Genomic DNA, 25,928 nt, shown 5'->3' with positions numbered 1-25,928 from the left:
ACTCACCACGAGGAGGTTGGCAACATGAGTCCAAGTATGTGGTGAGTAGTTTTAATTTAAATTTTAATAGTAGTTTTAATTTTAATAGTTTCAATTTTTTGCTTTTGAAAATACTAACCAGTGGCTATTGATATTCAGATTGTATAATCTATGCCTACTTTACTACTGTATCTTGTTTCCCTGTTTTGAAACACTTTTTTGCAACCCCAATTAGAAAATAAATAGAAAATAGATGGCAAATTTTGTCCCCCGTGTATGGAAATTTCAAGGTCACCAGGGACGAAATTTTAAATGAGAAGAATTTCAAGGTTCCGGAAAAAGTGAACGGAAGACGAGGCATGCATTGCTTTGCTAACGTTTAAGAGAGATTTCAATTTAATATTTTAATTGTTCTGAAATTGGTTAATAATTATTAAATTAAAATTAATTGTTTTGAAATGTTGGATTGGATTGATCATGGGTTAGTTGGTAGAAACACAGTTTCAAAATGGGGTGAAGATGTTATTTTTAGATCAGTGCAAAGTTGGCAAAAGAAAATTAAAGCCGAGTTACGTTCTAAGAATGCAGATGAAATTGCAATTCAGGAACTTTCAAACTGTGTTTGGCTGGAAGTGAAGAAATTTATTTGGTAGCGTCTGGCAACACTACGACAGAAGACGAACTTCAAAAGTTGTGGTGCCCTAGCCCCTGGCCCTAGCCCTAGTGGTAGGTAGGACTCGCCTTGTGTTGTAAACTTTAGATTAGAACATGGTCATAAAAATTGACATGGAATAAAAAAGCACGAGCTGTAAGAAAAAAAAGTGTAAGTTTCAAATAAAGGAAATTAAAATTTCTTTCTTGTCAATTCTATGGCCTTGTTCCAGAGTTTATCAGTAGGCTCAGACTCCTAATCCATGCTCTCATTTTTGAGGAATTTTTCCCTAGATTGAGAATTCTATGCCTACTTAGGGACAAGTTTAGGAAATTGAGCTTTGCGAGTGGTCACTGGCAATGCAATCACCTTGTCTACTGGTGTGTTCATTATCTGATTTTTTTATTATCAATTTAATCCACAGTATTTGTCAGGTCAGGTTGGCTAGGCTTAGATATATAGCTCAAATCATGAATGAAAACAGTGAAAATCTATTTATTTACAGAAAGGTATGTCAATAATTGATATCTTGCCTAATTATCGTAGACTTTAACTATTTCAACTGTTTAAATTTTGGTTCAATTATGTTTAATTCATCTTCATGTCTTGGATAAATCTTGTTAAAAACAGTTTAGTTAGTTACATATACAGTAGGCTGGTCTATGTGCGTATTTACGACCATCTTTTTCAATGACTTCTGAAAATCGTATTTGTTAACTTTAACAGTTATTTTTTTTATTAGAAAGATGTTTTCATACGCTTAAGCTTGTAATAATTTTCTGGCATTGTTGTGTGTATTAAAATTACATTAGGGAACTTTGTGATTGCTGTTTTGATGCCAAATTGCATATAAATGATTCAAATGCGACCTCAAAAATACTGGAAGTCTCATTGGATTTCTGCTTTTTTCTGGTTCTAAAAAAATTATCAAGTCAATGTTAGATGAAAACTAATCACATTTATTGCTTTGCTTTAATTTTTAAAAATTGTATCATTTAAGAAAGCAGGTTGTGTCAATGAATCTAGCCATTGGTTGAAATAAGAAAAAGTCACGCGCACCTGTAATATTATTGCTTGTCAATATAGCCTAATCATGAATAGCCTAATAAAATTTTTATCAATAAATTATTGCTGCAAGCAACGGAACATATCACTTTCAAAAATAAGCAACCTTTATTATGGATGTTATGAAAATTGGTTTGTATGTCAAAACTTACAGTGATAAATGTGAGTAATGTAGATCATTCTATTAGAGCTTTATGAATGAAATATTCAAGAGCGACATGTTTAGCAGTTTGTTTCTCTACATTGCATTTACAGGCCTCTGAGGTCAATCAAATCTCATTTTGCATGCTAGAAGTGAATTGTGTTTGAATTTGATTTGGTTTATTCATAGTAGGTCAGGGAGGATGTAGCCCAGGCAATGATGCCATTGAGGTAGTTTTTTGCAAGTTATACTAGACATTTTAGGCTCATGTCCAAAAATGAAACAGGTGATAGGCCTACTTTTATTTAGTTGGTATTTGAGGGAATTACAGCTTTATATATTTCAGATCGATGTAGTGCATTCTGCATACATGTTTCATGCTTTATATCAGCAACAGCAGTTGGAAAAGTATTGTGATCTAAAGATTTTGGTGGGATGCAAGCAATACTTTGTGCATCGTTGTGTGTTGGCTGCTGCTTCATCTAAGCTTGATTCACAAATTGAAGTAGGCTACTTGAACATATGTTTTATGTGATACTATTTATATGCAAACATTATTTAATAAGTGATTTTGAAAGATTATAATATAGACAGCAACTTTGTAATCATGAAATAGCTAACACAACCTGGTGTAGTGGCAGATCGGTTTGAATTGCAGGCAGGCAGGTTTGAATTACATCTTGCAAACCTTTTATTGTAAATACGAAATTGTTTGAAGTATAATAATTGATGCTATACGAATTGTTGCTTTTTTCTCTTGCAACTTTTTGGATTATTTTTATTAGATCAATTGAAGCTATATTGATCTCATAAAAAAGTGTTTTGCTGCTTAAGTCTGCTCTTGTATATTGTGGCTGCTTATTGTGTGCATTTCTCATAAAACATTACCATGCCAATGTCGGTTCTTTTACTTGCTACTTCAAATCCAAAGCCATATTATCTACACCAGTGCTCTTCATTCTGTTTGTTTGCAACATACCTTTTATAATTTTATTATAAGCTTTGGTAGTAGGGTGTAACGCTCCGACCAACTTACTTGTTGGCTAGTTATTGTGGTTTGCGAAATGACCTAACTTGATCAATGGAAAAAAAAATTTGGAAAAAAAATATTGTTTAAGCAGGCCACGCTCCCCGTTTTTGTTGCGAAATCCCCATTACCCCACAATTTGCTATATCTCGTATTCTGGTGGAGATAGAGAGCTGCTTTTGCCACCAAAAGATGCAGAATACCAAAGTTTCTATCCGACTTATGAACATGCTACAGCCCTAAAACCTTTACTTCTTTCTATAATTGAGAAAAACTGTTTTGAGAGTAAAATCTGTCATTTTTGAAGCAAAATGCTTGTATTTCAGATCTTGGCTTGCACGATTGTCATTCAGTCATTAAAAACATAACCTTTATAAATCAAACTTGTAAGCTGTATAAGAACAGTGATGTTTTATTCAATAATGAGGCAGGAAACAATCAACACAAAACTATACAATACATGCTAGACCAGTGGTTCTCAACCGGGGGTCCGCGAAAGTTTTCGAGTTTTCAGCATGATTAATAAATTACGAAATTTAAAAATTGTTTGTGCTTTGTTTATGTATCATATTAGCTTACAGTGATTCTCAAACTGTAAGTTGCAACCCACTGGTGCGTCGTTTAAAATTGCAAAGAACATTGCACAAAGGTTTGATTTTTTAACTAAAAAATATCATATAAATGACTTAAACCTTTTAATAAAGCAATGTTGGCTATGTTCAACTTAATTCTTTTGAGACAGCAGATTGTTGATCAATGATTAACTTGGAAATGCAACTCACATATTTTGCAATGACTGTGATTATAACGAATTAATATTGATTACAAATGAAAAAAGAGAGAAATTCTTTGTAACGGTCACAAGTATTCTATTAACTTTTAATAAAATTTATAGAAAAACATCCTCAGCATATAGATTACTGATGTTTGATCCTGTGTGCCAACAAATTATAGCTCATAAGTCATAACATAATTTCATCAATCGTCAAGTGCGTTGCGAATTCAGCAAATTCTTCTCAGTGTGTTCCTTCGAAACTTATATAACATATGATTCCATAAGGAGACGCGATATACCAAAATTTCAAATAGAAATTGTTAGGGGTCTGCGACTGCTTCGAAGGCACCAAAAGGGGTCCCACCAAGACAAAAAGGTTGAGAACCACTGTGCTGGACAAAGTACATTGTCCTGTTAATTTCTCATTGCGAATAGTATGCATTGTTAATGTAACTCTTTGTCTTTATGTCAACATCACTTGTGTCACGAATTTTTTGCTATTAATTGTTTCCTTCACGTGGCCTATCAATCGATCACAAGAAGTATTGTTGTTTCGAAACACTTCCTAATCATCCTTACTCCCTGGTGTCAGATATAGTGAAAATGCAGAAGTTGCATCCATAAATGCCGCCAGCGGACGGTTTGACCACAACAGAGCTTTGGTGTCTGCTTTATTTGCTGTTGAAATCCTAGATACATCAATGTTGGCATGCAGTGCACCCAACACAGCTGTCTTTGGGTTCAGCCATTTCTCACTGTGGTCAATGAAGCATTTCTTCGCTGGCTCAGAAGCATTACATGCTTTCATGAAGCTTCTCATTTTTAAGACAACTGATGAACCTTGTACGGCACTGGGATGCAAGTCTTTTGTCTGTTAATTTACAAACATTAGAACTCACAAGGTGTGATGATGTTGAAGCAATTTCCTCTTCACTGCCACTCATACACTCAAATTCACTGGATGATGACTTTGGCATTTCCTCTTCAAAAGATGTCTCTAATTCATCACTGTTACCAGTAAGATCAAAATCATCACTAGCGTGTTTATGGCAAGTTCTGAGAGTTCTGTTTTGTATTTGCTTCAAATGTATTTGCTTCAGACAGCCACATCAACACCACCAATCACCATGTTACGTTCTGAGCGCTGATCTAAAAGAAGTCTTAGCTCTTTTGGATGAACTCTTGAAGACATTGGACAAGAGCAAATAACCTTTGTTCTCCAATGGTCTGTGCACTGTGCAGGGGCGAAATGGCCTGTTTCGGCTAGTCCGATTCGGCTAGTCTAGTATATACATTTAAGTAATGCTGAAAGAGTTTCTATCACAGACATATTGCTGAGTATATTTTGATGTGATATTTAACACCAGCAGTTTTAAAACCTGAGGTAATTACTTAACCAGCTTAAAAAGCATTATTTTGGTGACCTGGGGAAAATTCATTATTCGACTTCTTACATCTTTGTAATCAATTTTGAGATAAACATCATAAAATTTTGTATACCAGTGCACAGTGCTGTATATTGGTGAAGGAAACTTGTAAAATTATACTGATTCAATTCTGTGAAAAAGTTTGAGAACAACAATACTGTCTTCTGTTCAATGACTGTACTAGTTACACAGTTGTGAGTTTGAATAAAGGCTATCTGTCATGGCTGAATGACATTCATCTAAGCCATGACCTGAAATACAAGCATTTGGTTACGAAAGATGCAAATTTTACTGTCAAAAACAGTTTTTCTCAATTATAGAAAAAACTAAAGGGTTTAGGGCTATGGTACATTCATAAGTTGGATATAAACTTTTGTATTCTGCATCTTTTGGTGGCAAAATTAGCTCTCTACCTCCATCGTGGGATGAAATATAGCAAATAGTGGGGTTGTTGGGGTTTCGCCACAAAAATGGGGAGCGTGGCCTGCTTAAATGATTTTTTTTTTCAAAAATTTTTTCCCCCTTGATCAAGTTAGGTAATTTTGCAAACCACAATAACTAGCCAGTAGCAATTTGTAAAAAAAGTGTGTAAAGTGTTACACCCTATTTGGTAGGCCATACCTCAATAGTAGCCTAATGGCTATATGTACTCATAAAAATAACAATGACAAGCTAAAAACTATAGCTAGGTAGCTAAGCTCTGAATTCGGATTCAATATCTTTCCATCAGTATATGGCCCACTGCAGGCTAATTTATGAATTTTCCACTGATGTTAAAATATTGTACTGATCCAAAACTGGGCTGTATATAATACAGTTTGTTATATTCTCCCTTCTCAGTTGTATACTCAATATATGATTTGGTTTACACTTGAGTATATTGAATTCTACACTGATCAGGGAACCGCATAAATTTCATGCAAAAAAGATTAAAAATATTTCTTTGGTTGTGTTAGGCTAACACACACAGGCCAAATTTCAAATGTTTCAACATTGCTTGGTAAGATCATTGTTAACTGCGATTTTTAATTAAAGGATTTGAATACAATTCACCTTGTTGGTGTGACAAATTATGGATTCGAATGTTTATTGGAAATTCTGTACTTGGGAAAATTACACAATATATCGAGCCTATCCGGCTCCAAGCTACAGCAGATCATCAGTGCAGCAGATGCCTTGGATTCCGAGCCCGTATGTTCAATTGTTCAATTTAGTGATTGTCTTGCTTTACTGATATTTTAGAAATAGACGACGAGAACATTGTGTAAGCTGTAAAAGTTTTTCAGCTTAGTTTAAAAAGTTATGTGTTGGATTATTACTGCCGCAAATGCCTTGAATTCCGAGTCAATATGGGGTCATTTCATTATAATTCATCCAGAAAATTGAAATTTTGGAACCATAGAATTTAGAATTGTCCCATTTTTTCACAGTTTAAAATGCTTGAAATTCTGAGTTATTTGGCACAAATTTTGTCAAAGTTGGTTGAGCAGTTTTTGTTTTATCGCTATTTTAATGTTTGACCACCAGGTGGCGATTTTTTTAGTGAGCCGCATAAAAATGCTCATATCTTGGGACTTAGTTGCCCAATCTTCATAAAATTGGTATCTATCCCCCCATTTTCAGGGGTGGGCTTTCCAAAAATGAAGGTTAAAATGAGCTAGGAGTGATACTTTTTGTGATATAAACATTTGTAGTGCTTCGATAGCCTGGCCGATTTCGCCATGCGGCCACGTGTTTTTTTCAAAATTTTTATGATCATTATTATTAGCATAGATGATATATTCCAAAAATGTCTTTTTAATCATTTACAATTAACAACCTCATAATAAAAATTGTGCACAAAAATGCAGAATTTTTAAAATAGTCAAAAACATTGGATTTTAATCTTTTTTATCAGCCCATACTGGGCGGTCCGCCCCTCCCCCCCCCCCCCCCTTACTACGCCACTGTATGTCAAGCAAAGCATAGTAGTATAATACATTATTACACAAAGTGAAGGAGTCAAGACATAAAGATGAAGGAGTTTAATACATCGAAAGGATGTAATGAGCTTGTCCGATGTGGGAAATAATTATATCATTTTCCAAACATGGCTCGCTGCTACTGGTAGGACAGTGTGCACAGTACAATTGCGTTACTTTGATTTGTCAGAAGTTACATTAAAGAACAGCGACAGTCTTAATAGTAAAGTGAGTTATATGCAACAATCTGAGCAAGTATGTACATTGTACATTTGTACAACACCCCACCGGTACATAACATTGCAAAATAAAGTCACACTATTCTGACGATATAACTACAAGTCTATACACTTCTGCTATCATTTCTGAATTGGAATACAGTATATAGGCTTTGTCTGCACTGATCATTGTAAAATTACATACATACATCATTGTAAGATTATTAGTGCCAAGAAGTGTACGAAACATTAAAGATACTAGTTTTAAGTGACTTTCTGCAATAAAATACAATTAAAAAGGATTCAATAAACCTATAGTTTTGCATGCATAACTAGTGCATCCCATTTTGCATTTAACATCATGTGACACTGGACAAAATATGCTCACTGCAGAGCCATTACAACATGTGAGGGGCAACAATCGGAATGAATAAAAACGCAAGAACAAGGGCCGCCATGCATGTAAGTAAACCGACAACCACGGTTTCTACCATGTAGCTAAACATGTGAAAAGCAGCATGAATTTGAACACGGGTTGCCATGCATGCGAATAAACTTTAAACCACAGTTTCTAGCATGTATTGTACAGTAACTAAGCTCTGTGAAAGGAAGCAAAAATATAAATACAACATAAATGAACAAAGGTTGTTGTACACTTGGACACATAGAACAACATGCCATTATTGTAACATTAGTCAAGACCTAGACAGCAATTTCAGGCAACCAAACCCAACCTAATAGAAGCCAATCAATGCTCTTCTTGAATGCAAATGAAGCGACGATTCACAGTTTCCATGTTTGGAGCCGAAAATGTGTATATTCTGCCTGTTATAGTGGAAACTGTCCAAAATCATCTGGATTGAAGAAATTCAAGACCAGGCACAGTGCTTCCACGCTGGAATCTTTGTTGAGTATTTCTCACTGGCACCAGTTCCTCAGCTTTTATATAGAAGAAAGTTACACTTGTTACAGCTTCAGAGCAGTATTGATAGGCAGCTGCAGCAGTCAAAATTTGGTTAGCAGTTGGTCTGCCTAGACTTTCGTTACCCAGCTTCCTTTTTACCACTCCATCAATCTCGTCACATGGAGATTTACCATGATTTGTGGCAAAAAATGACCACTTTTGAACAAAGGTTCCAGCGTGGAAGCACTGTGCCTAGTACTCATGGATACCATTACTTTAGTTCAAGTTGTATTGGTTCTTTCAGTTTTAAGCGCGTATCAGATGATTCACAATTCGCTGGCACACATTGTTTCTTCGAGGCAGCCCCAATGATAAACATCCAAGATGTAAGTGTCATGTCTTATGTAGCATGTGTTTATGACGGACAGTGGTGGGTTGGGCTTGTTGAATTATTGTGGACAAAGAAAAGAGTGATGGTCTGGTCAATTTTATGCATCCTTGTGGCCCCTCTCCATCTTTCGATTAGCCTGGCCGAGTGGCCGTGAAGATAAGTGTTACATGCACATTTTTTCAATCATGATGATTTTGGACAGTTTCCACTATAACAGGCAGAATATACATATTTTCGGCTCCAAACATGGAAACTGTGAATCGTCGCTTCATTTGCATTCAAGAAGAGCATTGATTGGCTTCTATTAGGTAGGGTTTGGTTGCCTGAAATTGCTGTCTAGGTCTTGACTAATGTTACAATAATGGCATGTTGTTCTATGTGTCCAAGTGTGCAACAACCTTTGTTCATTTATGTTGTATTTATATTTTTGCTTCCTTTCACAGAGCTTTGTTACTGTACAATACATGCTAGAAACTGTGGTTTAAAGTTTATTCGCATGTATGACAACCCGTGTTCAATTGTATAGTAATTCATGCTGCTTTTCACATGTTTAGCTACATGGTAGAAACCGTGGTTGTCGGTTTACTTACATGCATGGCGGCCCTTGTTCTTGCGTTTTTATTCATTCCGATTGTTGCCCCTCACATGTTGTAATGGCTCTGCAGTGAGCATATTTTGTCCAGCGTCACATAATGTTCAATGCAAAATGGGATGCACTAGTTATGCATGCAAAACTATAGGTTTATTGAATCCTTTTTAATTGTATTTTATTGCAGAAAGTCACTTAAAACTATCTTTAACGTTTCGTACACTTCTTGGCACTAATAATCTTACAATGATGTATGTATGTAATTTTACAATAATCAGTGCAGACAAAGCCTATATACTGTATTCCGATTCAGAAATGATAGCAGAAGTGTATAGACTTGTAGTTATATCGTCAGAATAGTGTGACTTTATTTTGTAATGTACTTTCTTTCTCAGATTGTTATGTATTTTTTAGATTGTTGCATATAACTCACTTACTATTAAGACTGTTGCTGTTCTTTAATGTAACTTCTGACAAATTAAAGTAACACAATTATACTGTGCACACTGTCGTACCAGTAGCAGCGAGACATGTTTGGAAAATGATATAATTATTTCCCACATCGGACAAGCTCATTACATCCTTTCGATGTATTAAACTCCTTCATCTTTATGTCTTGACTCCTTCACTTTGTGTAATAGTGTATTATACTACTATGCTTTGCTTGACATACAATGGCGTAGTAAGGGGGGGGGGGGGGAGGGGCGGACCACCCAGTATGGGCTAATGAATTGTTAATGATTAAAGTAGAATTATTGGAATAGGAGTCAGTTATCTACATCAATATTAGCATTGAGAAGAAAGCTTGACTACAGTTCTGCTCATAAAGTAGTTGTAATACAAGTAGTGGTAATGAAATCTAAAGTCTTATCCCAAAATTCCAAAAAAAATAAAATCCAATGTTTTTGACTATTTTAAAAATTCTGCATTTTTGTGCACAATTTTTATTATGAGGTTGTGAATTGTAAGTGATTTAAAAGATATTTTTGGAATATATCATCTATGCTAATAATAATGATCAAAAAAATTTTGAAAAAAATGTGTGGCCGCATGGCGAAATCGGCCATGCTATCGAAGCACTACAAATGTTTATATCACAAAAAGTATAACTCCTAGCTCATTTTAACCTTCATTTTTGGAAAGCCCATCCCTGAAAATGGGGGGATAGATACCAATTTTATGAAGATTGGGCAACTAGGTCCCAAGATATGAGCATTTTTATGCGGCTCACTAAAAAAATCGCCATCTGGTGGTTAAACATTAAAATAGCGATAAAACAAAAACCGCTCGACCAATTTTGACAAAATTTGTGCCAAATAACTCAGAATTTCAAGCATTTTAAACTGTGAAAAAATGGGACAATTATAAATTTTATGGTTCCATGGCCTGGATGAATTATAATGAAATGACCCTATGTTGAATTTGGTGATTTTCTGATAGTTACCATAGTTTAGTTTTTATGAAATAGCAGAACATTGTGTTACTTATAAATGTTTTCTCACTCAACTTAGAATGTTGTTTCAGATTATGGAATATTGCTTGAGAGAAAGAGAAGATTTGGTGAATCGTTTATTCAGACAGAGCAAGACCTACACGTCTAATGAGGTAGGATGTCATTTATTCGACATGTTGATTTTTAAATAACATGATATGCGTTCTTCTGGTGCAAACTTAGCTGAACTATCACAACATTTATAAGGTGATAATCTGCTTTTATTCCGACGTTTTGTCAATCAGACACGACTGACTTCTTCAGGGGGCTAGGTCAGGTAGTGTCTACTTGTCCAGCATGGCAAAACGCAGAACCTATTGCTGTAAACCAACCAAACATGAAAAATGAAATTCAACTTTCTAACAAAAGTTATTGCTTGCAAATTTTGAAACTAAAAAAAAAGAGTGTAAATGTAATCAATCAATAAGAAGCTTAAATAACGGAAAAGCGGGGAGAGAGTGAACCGTATGAGTCATAAAGAATTAAATTGTACAATTGTACATATACCCAACATCGCACAGTTTTCAATCAGCATGAAACCAATTTAAATACATCAGACAAGCACTTACAATAGTTTTTTTTTTATTATTATAAATAGTAGGAAAAGAGATGCAGACTGTTCACTTTTGTGAGTAAAAATGAAATGAGTTTATGCAAAATATAGACTTATGCACTATGCAGTGTGTTCAATGTGCATTGTAGTGGATTTACACCATCAAAGCCATCACTGTTAGTGCAGCAATGCCATGAGCTATATTTACAGACGGGAGACTTTCGTAAACTTTTCAACGGAATGGCCCGTTTCGGTGAGTCCGATTCGGTGAGTCCGATCCCTTAAAGGGGGATTTTTTTAATTTTTTTTTTAAATTGTCGATACCGTAGCCTAATTATCATTGCCGTTTTAGGGTTAGGGTTAGAGGTTAGGAACTCACCGAATCGGACTCACCGAATCGGACTCAACAAATCGGACTCACCGAATAGTAGCAGACCCACTTTTTAACCCATTTTGTTTTTTCCACAATTTTTTAACATGTCTTATATGGAGCCTTATACTTGGCGCTTCATTACTTCCAACCTCGTCAAGAGGAAGGAACTTAGTGGTGGTGATGAGATAGAACCAAAAAGTTGTCAAGTGTTATTTATTGATAACATTTGGTTTTGCCACATGGCGTTCATTGTTGTTTCTCGGGAGTGCAATCAATCAGTTCCCCAGACGTTATGGTTAGTTGGTTTTGAATTTTTATCTTCAGACCGACAAAGCTTTGATAGGTTATTCCTGGTAGTTTCGCATACTTGTAGAGGCTCTTGACGCAGGGCCGGTTTTCGAGATTGACAGAGTGCAATTTTCGATTGTTGAAGTGTTGTTGCCAGGAAATTATTCCATTCACTTATAGGTGGTGCTGAATGGAAAGCAGTCCTTGAAATGCGTTGCTCAAACGCACACCCCGAGAGTCGAACCAGCGCTTGATTTTGAAGCTTATTCGTTCACCAAATCACACGCTAATCAACTGAGCTATCGGGGCGGACAATCGAGAGATTAGGTAGTGTCAGTTTTTACTTAGCACATAGGTTAGTTCTAAATTCTGCTTAGTGCCAGTTTAGTGAGGAACTTTACGCCGCATCTTTAATAAAAGGTATATTTTCTAAGGTGGACAACCAAGGTAAAAATCTGCAGGCAAGCATGGAAGTTACAGGTTTGTTGAGTAGCAGCACCACTTGTTTTGATATTCAGTATGCAGTTAGGTTAAAAGAACAGCACGTTTAAGCCATGAGTGGTAGTTACCCTGATTTAGCACCACCACTCATTAACATTCCTTTTTAATACCGTACACGTTCTTTTTTCATTGTGGAATGTTACCTGTTCAAAAACTGCCGACCTAGCAGTGTTGACTATGCGATCGCAATTAGGCTACTTGGAAAATAAGTTTGGGATGCTCTTGTTGTGACTTAAGTTACACGTGAGAAATTCATGGGCATGAAATTTTGTTTTTAGAAACAATTGACCAAAAACCAACTGATGCAAAGACACTTAACAAAATTGACACAAGGTATTGTATATACAGAGAAAAGTGTATGGAAATATCCCCCGCTGTAAATACTAGGGCTGTGAGGTCGGGAAAAAAATGTGTGACTCCTACTCCCGCTTTATAACTGGCCGACTTTGGCCTCAGTGTTGCCAGATTTTTTTAATTGCTCTTTTTTATTGTTTCAAAAATTAATTTCACTTAATTTGTGATTGTAATTGAAACGGCGACTGGTACCAAATCTGACAAGAACAAACACTTCTATTTTCTGGTAAAGAACTAGACAATATGGAGAACAAGAAACAATATTTTGAAAAAGTATTGTAGGCCTAAACAAAAACTTAATCGTTCATCGTTTTATATCACGTCGGAGTCGTTTTTTTTTAACGACTCCGACTCCAGACACGCCAAAATCCTTTCGACTCCACGACTCCGACTCCACAGCCCTGGTAGGCTAAACAGTAACACTGAAGATGCAACTTAATATTAGCAAACAACTCATTGCTAAATTAACACTAAAAACTCTTAAAATGGTGCACAGCAAAGCGAGATATCATAAAAACTGCATTGACACCATCTATATCACACGTTAAGGGGACATCGCGTTTTTTATGCTCTTGCCGCCAGTTGGGTGTTGCATTTGTGCATCATTTTAGTGTTTAGTACTTACGGTAGTAATGAATTATTTGGTAATGCAAATGCGACTTTTAAAAGTTAATTTTAATTTGGAGAATTTTATAAAGAAGTTTATAACGAAGAAGTACAATAATAATAAAGAAGTACATAAAGAAGTTTTTTGACTGTCTCACTAAATAATTTAGTGAGTTAGGGCAGGGTCCCTAACTCCCTAACCACGAGAACTCTCAATCAAAATGGCGGTCAAGAATGCGAGTTGATTGAAAGTATGTTCTTAGCCATAAAATAAATTGATTGCGGTGAAACCACTTGCAATCATACGCTTAACACGTGTAAATCTTACCTATGACCTTCTGTGTATCGATTAAAGCAGTGACGGATCCAGGGTGGGAGCACTTAGTCACGTGCTCCCAAACACAATTAAAAATACCACACGAATTCTCCACATTTTGCAAACTATTTTCCCTCGCTTCGCTCGATCCATCCTCTGTCATTCTTACTCACTGCATTGGGATCACATGGTATCGGCAAATGGATTAAAGGAATAGTAGCCAACCGGTAAAGTTATTCAAGGCCTCTCAAAAGCCAAGATACCGATAAGTGATACTTATAAGTATGTTTAAACCAGAGTTGTAAAAAAGCCCGTTTTTTTCTATTAAAGCCATGCCGCCCGGGTTTTTATTGGTAAAAGCGTTTTTTTTGGTAAAAAATTGGGTTTCGTGGGAAAAAATGGTTTTTATTACGTAAAAATAGCCAAAAAAAAATTTGCAGAATTTTTGTGTTGGTATAAGAATAAGTTGACTATTGTTTATGCAATACGCGTTTATGTGAAAAATCATGCTCCTAGTTAGTGAATGGTTAAAGGCATACTAAATGAAAATTTCAAACCGGAATTAAGCATTAAAATGAATAAACTGAACATTCAAGAATACATTTCAAAAACAATTAGCGAAAAAAAATTGTTTTCAATGGCGCTGGCAAGGCCCAAAGTCCAGTGTTTCATTTATTTTCATTTTTTTCAAAATGACCAAAACGTGCAAACACTGCTCGAGAATACGTAATAAAAGACAGCAATGACAAAAGCCACGTTACCACATCTGATGTTTTGAGCAAACTGTCTGCTGTTTTGATGTAGAAATGTGCTGTTTTGATGTACATACATACATAGCCTACAGTCAAATCGCCCGCAGTAACAATTATTGCGTGATCGGTTGATTGCTAGTCTTTTGTTACGTAGACTGTACAGTCGCACGCTTCGTTGCTCAGGCCCATCCTGGCTTTTGAAAGCTCTGACAAAAGCAGGCGCACAATGGTGGTCAGACCGCAATGGGGCAAAATTTTATTGAAAATCGTTTTATAGTAGCATGTTAAACACGAAGAACGTGGAAAATCGCCAAGTCAGGTTTTTCCTTTACTACCCCTTTAAGCCTGCTAAACGTAACAAGAATTTGTTTATTTTATTTTTTCTAGCAATAATAGCCTACAGTATAGGCCTATTTGCAACAAAACTAATGCTAGAAAAGATAACAGTCCCGATGAACACCCAAACTTTGCTGTGTTTATTTGATTAAAGCTTTGTTCCGTCACAGGTGTTGCCGTAAGTTTCTTTTTCTTGAACAGCTTTGAAGTTTTTTTTTTAAATTGCAACAAAGTTCCTCATCTGGCAACACTAGTTTTGTAGATTTAGCCATGTCCTTTAAAAAAAGCTTATTTTTTATATAGCCCAGCTCATCCGAGTATCTGTGCAACCATCCACTAAAACTATGGTTTTAATCGCTGTAAAAATTAGATTTTATACAAGTAGATGTCAAACATCGTTTTTTTTTTTCTATTGCCGGTCCGCGAAGCTATTTTCACTTTAAAACCGGTCCGTAATGGAAAAAGGGTTGGAGACCTCTGAGTTAGGGTATTCAAAAAACTCCCTTATGTAAATTTTTTTCCAAATTCAATTTAGAAAATTATTATCTTGCTATTTTGTAACTGGGTACCTTCATAGAAGTAGTGCTAAAAGTGGACTGTTTATTTATTTAAATGCAGTACAGCAGTAGGTTTCTACGAGTTCTATGTTTCTGTTAATATAAAGTAATTAGCTTGCAGTTATGTCAATGTATTGCTAGTGATTTGTTTTTTAAATTAATTTCTTGAAATCAGGCCTCAATTGTCTGCTTGAGTATGAACATTGCAAAATAGTAGGCCTAAGTTTGCAAAGACAACTTTTACAATTTAAATCCATTATTCACTTTCACCTTCCACAGATCACCACATGATAGTTGGGATTTAGTTTCTCCCATTGCGGCAAAAGTAGAAGTTGACCTTGTACGAAAAGCTAAAAGTATGCTTAACTAAATAACTATTTGTATGTTTCCATTTGCAATTTAAATTAAGATGGGACATGGGGTGTCATCATTCATTGAGATGTGTTCTACTATTTTATTTCTAATCACAAAACAATTTCAACAACTGCCATATTGTATTAACTCTTCATCCAGTGGGTGTTAATTCGTGTTGTGTTAGTATTTTCATAAGCATTCTTTTGTGAACGAACTTTGTCTTAAAAAGTAAACTTAAAAATCAAGTGTTTTCTGACCAATTCCACAGCCCCCATTTATTACCAAGGCTCATAAAAGTATAAAAAATATATCATTTTTATCTTGAATTTCAAGATAACAAAGTTAGCAAAGATGATATAAGCGCCAGCGGATGCTCAGTTCCTCCATCTAGAACTCATCCAGTAAAAGTGGAGCCTGATCCCACCGCAGAAGGTAAAAGCTCTACGTGGAATGCATCGACTCTCATAACATAAGAATTATTCACTTATCGTCTAGTTTCCATAGATGTAGAAAGACAAGTCTATCACTACCAGGCGGGGAGCCTGGGTAATTTCTAGTTGTTTCTGTTTTTTTTTAAAACGGTTAACCTACAAACTCTACTATCTTTACGTTTTTCATTCATACAGTGTTCAACTGACTAGCACAGTATGGTCGTTTCGTTGTCTTCCCGTTAGAAATCTTAACATTAATGCATCACAGAAGTAGCCTACTGGCGTATTTTAATTGTTAATTCAATTTGCAATGCGATGTTCCATTACGTGTTTGATTAATATTCAAATATAAGTGATAAAAAATGTATCTAATATTGTCATTTAAAAAGAAAATTCACTGCAGATTTGGTTAACTTTCGTAGATGGACGACAAGCGGAAACTAAAGTGTCATGCAAACTATGCCCTGCCGTATTTCTGAGCACTGCGGACTTGAATCTACACATGTATTCTCACAACAAAGAAGAGCTACTACGGTACAAGAGTCAACTTGATCGACAGTTTCACTTTAAGCTTTTTAAGCAGTTTATACTATAAGCTTTTCTTGATGGTAGAGACGTTTTGTAACAAGAAAGCAAAAACTGGAGCATCTCTCTTTAACTGGTAAAATTTTTAGAAAGCGGGCACCTGGCAGACAAAGACAAACACATCTGGAACAATTTAACGACTAAACAGAAACAATCATCCATGCAACATATAATAGGAACATTTGATCTAATTATTCATCTGAGGCCGTCGATGCCTGGTTCAGGCAAGGCAATTGAAGAAGAAGAAGAGACGTGTAGAAAAATCTGGGTCATTCTCGGCTGAACGCGATATGATTGACAAGAGATTTTACTTTAAAGCGCATTAAGTACAAATCAAAAGTTCTAAAAGTGTTAAGCCACACCAAAAGATCATATTTTGGAATCAGTAAAGTCTGCGCAGAAGGTAAAGTCAAAGGAAAAAGAAAACACAGCATGCAACCAAAACGATGGCAAGACAACATTCAGCATGGACTGGTTTCGATTTGGCAACACTGGGCGAGATAGCTCAAAATCGCCACTCATGGAAACTACTAACCCATGTTGATGCCCAATCTCCTGTAAGTGGAGCTGGCGACTGATGATGATGAATTACATGACAACTGCCTGGGCCAAAATACCAAAGTATTCTGCTAAGTCTCAGTCTTTGAATATTCACAAGGGCTAAAGATACTCTGTCTAAACTAAAGTATGTCTAGCATCCAACTGCCTTGATGTTTTGCAAATGACATACCTTTAAATAATTCTAGTTTCGTTGAGGTATACGAAAAGTAGGCAAATTCTGGCGTCAAAGGGTGTATACTTCATCTCGAAAACGAGAACTGGTGGGGAAAAATCATTAACATTTTTAAACGTTTACATTTTTAAAATCAGCGACCCAAGTAGAAACCGAAATAAGTCTATCATTCTAGGTACCTCACTTCTCTTGATGATTTTGTTTTTACCAATGTTTTCATTGGTTAGTTTTGCTGCAACTTTTAGTATTCAGTTTCTCCTTCACATTGGCTGCATGTTCCCATACGGTTGCAGCCATCACACTTTCGTGCGGCGCCATCTTGACCAGGTCGTGAAAGATTTTTTGCTTTTCAGTTGCGAAGAATGCTTGTTGCAGTTTAAGAATGAAACGGCCCTTCTTAACCACAGTAAACATCATTGCAAGTGCCAGATGTGTGGTTTGGAGCTAACTGTAAGCAAAATATATGTTCACTGGCGTAAAACTAACCTTTTTATTTCTGTACAAAAGTGATGTTGTACATCTTTTTTACTTGATTGTGACATTCTTGTGTGGTTTCATGGTAACTTTTTTAACCATTTTCTGTAGGCTGCATTAATTGTTTTCAGGGGTTATTCATTGGCTTTATACAATTGAGCCAACTTATGCCATAAAGTTGGCTACAAAGCAAAAAGGTTTGCGTATATTAATGTTGAATAACAAAACTTTGTTTTTCATATTTTGTCGTACGTACAAGTCGTACTATTGCTTTGTTGTTTTCAATAGACTGCCGCTGAATTGCAAAATCATCTGAAGACACACCGTAGCTACTCTGTACCGCCATCCGATGTAAGTATAGAGGTGTTAAAAAGTGCTTTTAGTTTTTGCTTGATTTTTATATTATTTAAGACCACTTTTGGCCTATACGTTTTTCAACCAACAATAGCTTGCAGATAAAGATCCAAGGAATGTATTCATAACTGTGTTTGAAGTGTTGATTTGTGGTGCAGAACTTGAATATGGCGAGCAGAGGGTTAGTCGTATCCCAAAGCTGCAGTACTTTTTGTTCTAACGACAAATTTCCTGAAGAGAGTCGATGAAACGAATTACAGTTTCGAAAAACCTTGTCATAAAGTTCTGTGTTATAGCTAGGGGAACTCCTAATCTATGACTTAATATTTCATCATTTACTGTATTCTTGATAAATCATTCAAGCAGAATTCCATGGACTGCGAGAGGAATGCTGAGAAAACAAAAGAATCGCTGAAGACAAAATCCACGATGCTCTCTTCCGTACCTCGTCGTAAAGCCCCAGATAAATCTATTTTAGAAAAAGGTTTTATTTCTTACTGTACAGTGTAAAGTGATGACTTTTTGAAAAAAATGTTGTTTTGTTTATTTATGTACTTCTTTACATATCACCTTTTATGTTTATTTAATTCTGAAAAAAATGTTCGAAATTCAATTGTTTTCGAAGTAGCACGTGATAAAAATGATAAAGTTAAACGTTAACAGTATTGAAACAAAGTATCTTAAAGTTTGGCCTCGAGACGAGGATTTACAATATGTTTTATAATTGTTTAGATTGTAAACAGTTTTGATTTCGTTGCTGATTTATACCAAACAAACTGCTACGCCCAAGCACGACCGGCTTAGGTACTTTGTGGGGCAGTCCTTTTGGAATTGGAGTGCTATGGAACACAGCTTGCAAAATTTGTCGTGTTTACATTGATTCAATGTACATTGAAAACGACTAATTATGCGAGCTGGGATTGGCTTATGTTCTAGGCTACTTTTAACCAATTTGCTACATCAGACTGAAAGTGGTTTCTTTCTGAAGGAGACAAGACAGACGCGGTCCCTCCGTTTGTGAAAGAGATAACGCGAGGGGACAATGGGAAGTATCAATGTCCGTTCTGCGATCGTGGCTTTGACAGACGCTGGAACTTGAAGTGCCACGTTCTCATCCACACAGACGGAGTACATGGCCAAAATTTCTTATTAACATCATGATAAGAAATTAAATTTCTATCACAGCACGAAAAATAATCTTCAGTTTTTTAACAATTGTTTTTTGCGGAGTTGTTGTTCGCTAAAAGTCACATTACTATCACGTCACTGTATGTTATAAAGAGGTTACAGATTGTTATATGTTACACGATTTCCTTTTATGAAGGTTGTTTCTGGCAGTTTCGTATACTTGTAGAGGCTTTGAACCACTGACGCAGAACCAGTTAGCGAAATTGACAGAGTGAAGTTTCCGATTGTTGAAAGTTGTTGAAGTCTGTGAATGGCACCCTGATTATTCCATCCACAGGGTGCCACTGAGAGTAATCTTTAAGATGCGTTGCTCAAGCGCACACCTCGAGAGCTGAACCAGCGCCGCTTGATCTTGCGGTTTCTTTGTGCAGAAAGTCGGGCGTTTAGCCAATTGAGCTATCGGGGCGGACAATTGTTAATTATTGTAGTGGAAACACTGTTAGGAAATAAATTGCTAAATATTTCAGGTAAAATCTAAGAAGTCTGCATTAGAAGCCCGTTATGTGGAAGCTGTCTTTACCTGCCCTGAATGCGCAAGACTTTTCAATAATTTACATAATCTTCGTCGTCATGCTTCAGCGGTTCACAAAATGACCGCTAGTGACCTCGACGAAGCCAGTGATTCGGCCTCATTGGACGTCAGCGTCACGCCAAAAAAAATCAAATTAACGTGAGTGCAATGATTGGTTGTTGGAGTTTTTTATCGTCGGATTAAAAAAGTATATTTTAGAAGCTTAATCCAGAAACTCTAACCTTGATCGCAACACTCATAGCCGTTTTTAGCCGCAGGTGTATTGAACTGTCTATCCCAGGCGCTGCTACTGCCCAAGGGTGGTAAAAGGCAGAGCCCCTCGACCCCTGGAGTGGCGAAGAAGGTTCACACGAAGGCGAACAATTATAACATCATTTATTACAAAGTTCCTAGGCCTATATTTTTCACGATCAAATGTATGATGCAAAGATGTTCATGAAATTGTGTAAATGGTCTTTGTCTCACCGTCTTCATTCAATAAATGTTGTTACAGTCAAAAAGACTCCCAAGGAAAAGGAGTGGATGTTTTTAAGTAAGTTTAACGCAGCATGCGGTTTGCTGGTTGAAGTGATGTTCTAGAACAGAGCTTCTTAAACTTTTTGGGCTGTGCCCCATTTGCTGTCACTTCTAAAACTTGTGCCCCCATTTTCTCTTTGAATTTATGAATCAAAGTCAAACTACTGTACAGTACACAAATTTTACCTGTTTTGGATTTTAAAACAAAGTTTATTTTCTATTTTCCGTCATACATAAGTCAAAATAGTAAGTGGATCACAACCTACTTTTTCTCCGTTTAATGGGAAGGAGATGTGTAGCTGCTTTTTCGAAGCCAGCAGTTTAATGCGTGGCTTAGTTAAAGACAACGCACATTGCACGTCAGATTCACGGTTAAGTTTGTTTTGAGCTTGTGTCTTCACACTTTGCAAGCGCAAAGAAACTCACACAAAAAACGTCACAAACAGCCATTGTTGTTGAACAATGGACTAAACAAGATCCGCAAGAATAAGCGCTGGAAAATAAATTTATAACTGTGGTCACATTTGCAGTCAATAGTCGTGACACAAGGTAAGGTGTGTTACTAACATTTCTGTTTAACTAAGTAACTGTGTTAGTAACTGTGTTAGTAATGTTAGTAAGTAATGTTAGTTAGTAATGTTAGTAACTGTGTTACTAACATTTCTGTTTACTAACATTTCTGTTCTGAACAACTTGTACAATACAGTAGTATGCTAGTGCAACAGCCCAGGAAGAAAAATCCGTCGTTTTTACATTTGTTACATGTAAAACATGACATTTTACATGTAACAAATGTTACATTGTTACATTGTAACATTTGTTACAGTTTACAATGTAAAAATGACGGATTTTGCTGTCTGGAAGCCTACCACCTTTGCGCTCCCCTTGGAGAATCTTCACGCCCCCTAGAGAGGCGCGCCCCCAGTTGTTTAAGAACCACTGTTCTAGAAGCTTCCTTTATTGCATCAGTTAACGCAAAAACAACATTTGTGTTTCGTCATAGCACATGATTAGGGAACTGTGTTCGATGTACTGTATATCTTAAACCTTTAGGTTTTGCCATCTTTCCCTTTTGTTGGTATCAAACTGTATGTTTACTTTGCTGTTTTGTAAATGTTTGCGCCAGCAGCAAAAAATAAATTGAATTGGTCAGTGGAAAAAAAAAAGAAAGCTAGTTCAAACTGCTACTACCACAGCGAACTCGCAGCATCAGGCTAAAACAGGTCGTTAGTATCTGCATGGCCACCTAAAGATACGGCCTGATTTGTCACATTTTGCAGAAATTTTCAGGTTTTTCTAACTTTGAGCGAACGTTGAAATATTTTTTTTTTTTAAATTAGATTTTTACGCTTTCTTTATTCTTTTCCCCAGATGACACAATAGGTTTTAACATCCTCACATGTTAAAAAACAAAGAAAATTTGATTTTGTAGATTTTAATCAGACTGTTAAGTTTCAATAACAGTTTGATTTTGCATTTTTCAACTTACTTTTTCTCATTTGCTACTGCTTCCCCAAGCCAACAAAAAAGTTTTTTGTCATTAGGAAACCGCAAAAAGTAAAAACATCTCAAAAGTCAAAAAATGTCAGTCAAGCACTAGCAGTAGCTGTTACCAAAATCTGCAAAATGTGACAAATTAAGCCGCATCTCAAGGTGGCCATGGTATCTGTTATTGTGAAGTACACAACGATCATGCAGCTAAAGCGAAATTCCATCTATTGCAACTTGTGTTTTCTTGCATTCTATAATTTTAATACACCGTTTCGTAATAATTAATCATATCCTGTCAAGCTTTATTTATCTTTGCTCCATAACACGTTGTTTTGTAAGTTTGTGCCACGTGTCAATGAAAGTTTGTGCCAATTTTTACCTTGATTTAATGCGTGCAGACGTTGAATCAATGTAAAAATGACGGATTCGGCTGTATGGGAACAAGCAAGTTTATAAGGGAAATCACAACTGATCAAGCACGATCATTGGATCAACCTGCTGAAGAAAAACATACAAAAAAGCCAACACAAGCGATATGAAAACGTTGGAACAACACATTTTATCAGCTGTCTTACTATTTTTCCTTTTCAGATTTTGTTGCGCCATTTGCAACCGCCGCTTCAAACGGAAACGTAACCTACTTGGCCACATGGAGAGCCATCAGGCCCAAAAATATGAGTGCCCGGTTTGTCATAGGTGTTTTCCCCAAAAGGAATCGCTGAACGGCCATCTTTGGGTTCATAAAAACAAACAAGTGCTTAAAAAAGAATTTCTGTAAAGTCATAAAAGTTCTTCTACTGATGCTAACCCAGCTTGAAAAACCCGTTCTTTTTACACTGATTTGGGAATTATTGTAAAAAGCACTTATTTTCCTTGCTGAGGAATCATGCAAAGATATCGTGAACGTAAAAATTGTGTACGCTAAAATCGTTAAAAGGTCTGTGCTTTTCAAGATAAGCCAATGTTACGAAGTGTGTAATCGAAAATCATCATATCCAGTTAGCAAATCAGTCGTTTTTACATTGATTCAACGTCTGCAAACGTTGTATCAAAGTAAAAAACGATTGATTTTCTGTCTGGGAACCTACGCTTAGTCACACAACTGCGCACAGTGCAGCTTCATGTACTCGTCATAGTAATAATAATCATGCGCATAATTCAGGAATTTCTTCGTTGAAGCAAGTGACAATCTTTCTAATTTTAGCAAGGCTAAAGGATACAAGGGGGAATCAAGGATTTCACAATATACACTGAGATGTGTTGATGAAGACAATTTTCATCCATCCCCTGCGTCAATTGTGTTGAATACATTATATAAAAAGTGAACTGTATTGAAAGATTGCACACAAGGTTACTTAATTGACGTATTTAGTGTGACTCAAAGATTGTCTGTTGTTGCAACTTTTGTACTGTCCCAGAGCGCTGCGTTTCAGGTGTTGTTGCTGCGCAGGTCGCCCCACACAGCAAAATTCGTCATTTTTACATTGATTCAACGTCTCCAGATGTTGAACCAATGTAAAAATGACAGATTTTGCTGTCTGTGGCAGTATCTATCGCTGTCAGCGAAAAGTGCCATTTTTACTTCGTTTCAAAGTCATTACACTTGAATGGATGTAACAATGCAACTTTTGCATGCTCGGTGGCGAGTCTGCAATAATCCTAAGTTTTAGTCCTTCAACCATGTGTTTCTATTTGAATAAGCATGATGGCAACTATAACTATATTTCTATGGTAACCTATAGTGGTTTTATTTACTTGCATCGTGCTTAGACATGCAGAATTGTGTAGGCCAGTCGACATGACTATTCTATTGGAAGGTGTCGGTAGCCTCAGTTCAAGAGGTCTAGTACATTTGAATATAAAGTGAGCCATTGAATGTTTACTTGTGCTCATGCCCACCGTTGACTTGTAAATACTTCGTGTAATGTCTTTTTGTGACACCTTACACCTGTTTGGGTTTTTCTCTGTATATAAGCTGTTGTTAGTTTGCTTCTTCGCGTTACATTGTGGTATTCGTTAGTATAGGTTTTTAGTTGCCTTAAACATCAGATTCGTTCAAAAATTTGTCAGGCTACTCCTCCATTGGTGTCGTACTTGTCACTACACCTTTTGTGAATTGTAGACTCCCGATCGTGCAGTCCATGGACTCCTCCAGTTCATGGACAGTTCACAATGTGGACAAATTGGTGCAATTTGATGGCTTTATCAGTAAATAGAGACATCAGTTCGAGCATGAAGACATAAAACTCGATCACCACCAAGAGTTTGTTTTTTATTGTTTCTGATGGATGTGGAAATAATCAGGGAGAAGTCATTCCACCTTTTCCTTTTTGTTGGTTTTGTTGCTGTAAGTTATATAAGCCACTGTAATTTCCACGAAAGCGTTTCCTTTGCATTCTGACAAAGAAAAATTGAATTGAACCATTTGGACGTGATATCGTAACGCTATTAAACTGACGAGTTGAACTTACACAAGCTTAGTTTTCTAAACAAATGTCCAGCATAGTGTGGCAATCGTAAAATATAGTTTCTTGCCCTCTGTATCAGACCACTGCAGAAATGTAGGCTATCTATAAAATGTATTTTTTCCAAAATTGATCTTGTATCTTAAAAAAATGTTTTTAACATTAATTGAACCATTCTTGATATTTTTTCTTTGGTTATTTAATTTTTTTTCTGTAGCCCCACATTGTGTTCATGCGTTATTTCTGCATCTGTAAATTGTTTATGTTTATTACAAATATGTTAAAACGTTTTTAAATACTAGTAGCCTACATCTTGAACTTTGAAGCCCTAGGCTTCAGCCTTTCTAGTCTAATGGTAAATTTTCAAATTTGATTTGTCCCAAGATGAGCTACAAAGCCTTAGACTCGACTAACGTAGGCAACTTGGTGAATTTTAACAAGTCCAAAAATCTGCTTTTAGGCCACTTGCTTTATAAACTCGACTGCATTCTTTAAGGTAAAGAGGTAAATTGGCTAATTGGTTCACCTGTTTTGTTCAATGGACTACCATAAACTACTGTACGCTTCTTTCCTGTGGTTTTTAAAGTCCGGTAACTTTCTATTCTGCGTTGTTGTGTTTGCACGATTCTTAAAACAATATCTTTAGTCATGTCCAGGGGCGCCGGAAGCGGGGGGGGGGGGGGCAAATGCTCCCCCTGCCCTCAAATTTTCTATGGATGGGGGGTGCAGGGGGGCAATGCTGCCATTTTAAGGTCATATAAGCTACCGCACATTTTGCAATGCGATATAACAATTTCAACTATATGCTTTTAGCCTAATTACAGTATAATCTTTCATTTCTGCCTCAAAATAATATTCACAACACAAAATTCTGTATCACAGTAGGTTAGCCCACATCGTTATAACATAGCATGATGCCCTTCCGTGCCATTGTTCTGTGTATACCGGACACGTGTATCATTACTCGATGATGAGCTAATGGATGAGCATTACCGCTATATCTTATCTTAAAGTTTAAAAAAATTGGCCTTTCAACAACAAAAGTGCTCTTTTTTCATAATCCTGCCCCCCAGTCAAAAACCGTTCCGACGCCCCTGGTCATATCTTCCCTCATACCTAAAAAAATAATCTTGCTCACTTCAAAAAATATGTTTATATAGGCTACCATGATAACGTTTTAATACCATTGTAGTTCATGTTGAATGACGTTTCTTTTTAGTTGGGCTACATTACTGTCTAAACCAGAATAGCGCAAGATAGTTTGTTGTTGCCAGTCCTTTCTACTGAAGGCTATATTTCTTGTGAGGGTATTTGTGTTTCATTTTTTCGACTCTACAAATGAAAAAGCATCTTTCCATCCCTGGCTGAAATCTGTCTGTCCCATGTAGTTGTAAGTGGATTTTCTCAAAGGTTTTATTATTTAATACAAACCTTTTATCATATGAGATCTTTTGTTGATTTGTGGCATGAAGCAGCCCCTCCTCCGCAGATTATTCTTTTATTTGCCATGTTTTTTCACCAAAAACTAAACCATACTGTAGTTTATT

The 25,928-nt window shown here is 36.3% G+C and overlaps 1 protein-coding gene across 1 annotated transcript; it reads left to right on the top strand.

Moving 5' to 3' along the window:
- The first annotated feature begins 1,070 nt into the window (after positions 1-1,070).
- LOC145774278 (uncharacterized) lies at positions 1,071-25,928 on the top strand. The gene is made up of 16 exons (XM_082585478.1): positions 1,071-1,140; positions 2,185-2,343; positions 6,103-6,258; positions 10,655-10,735; positions 12,271-12,316; positions 12,616-12,670; positions 15,538-15,614; positions 15,946-16,044; positions 16,466-16,577; positions 17,715-17,811; positions 18,124-18,186; positions 18,556-18,673; positions 19,178-19,317; positions 19,845-20,047; positions 20,403-20,441; positions 22,508-25,928. The coding sequence occupies exons 1-16, from the start codon at positions 1,102-1,104 to the stop codon at positions 22,692-22,694; spliced, it is 1,671 nt and encodes a 556-aa protein (XP_082441604.1). The 5' UTR covers positions 1,071-1,101; the 3' UTR covers positions 22,695-25,928.

The sequence above is a fragment of the Aplidium turbinatum genome, chromosome 7 (genome assembly GCF_918807975.1).
Source record: "Aplidium turbinatum chromosome 7, kaAplTurb1.1, whole genome shotgun sequence".
Lineage (NCBI taxonomy): Eukaryota > Metazoa > Chordata > Ascidiacea > Aplousobranchia > Polyclinidae > Aplidium > Aplidium turbinatum.
This window is presented reverse-complemented; position numbering and strand designations above follow the sequence as displayed.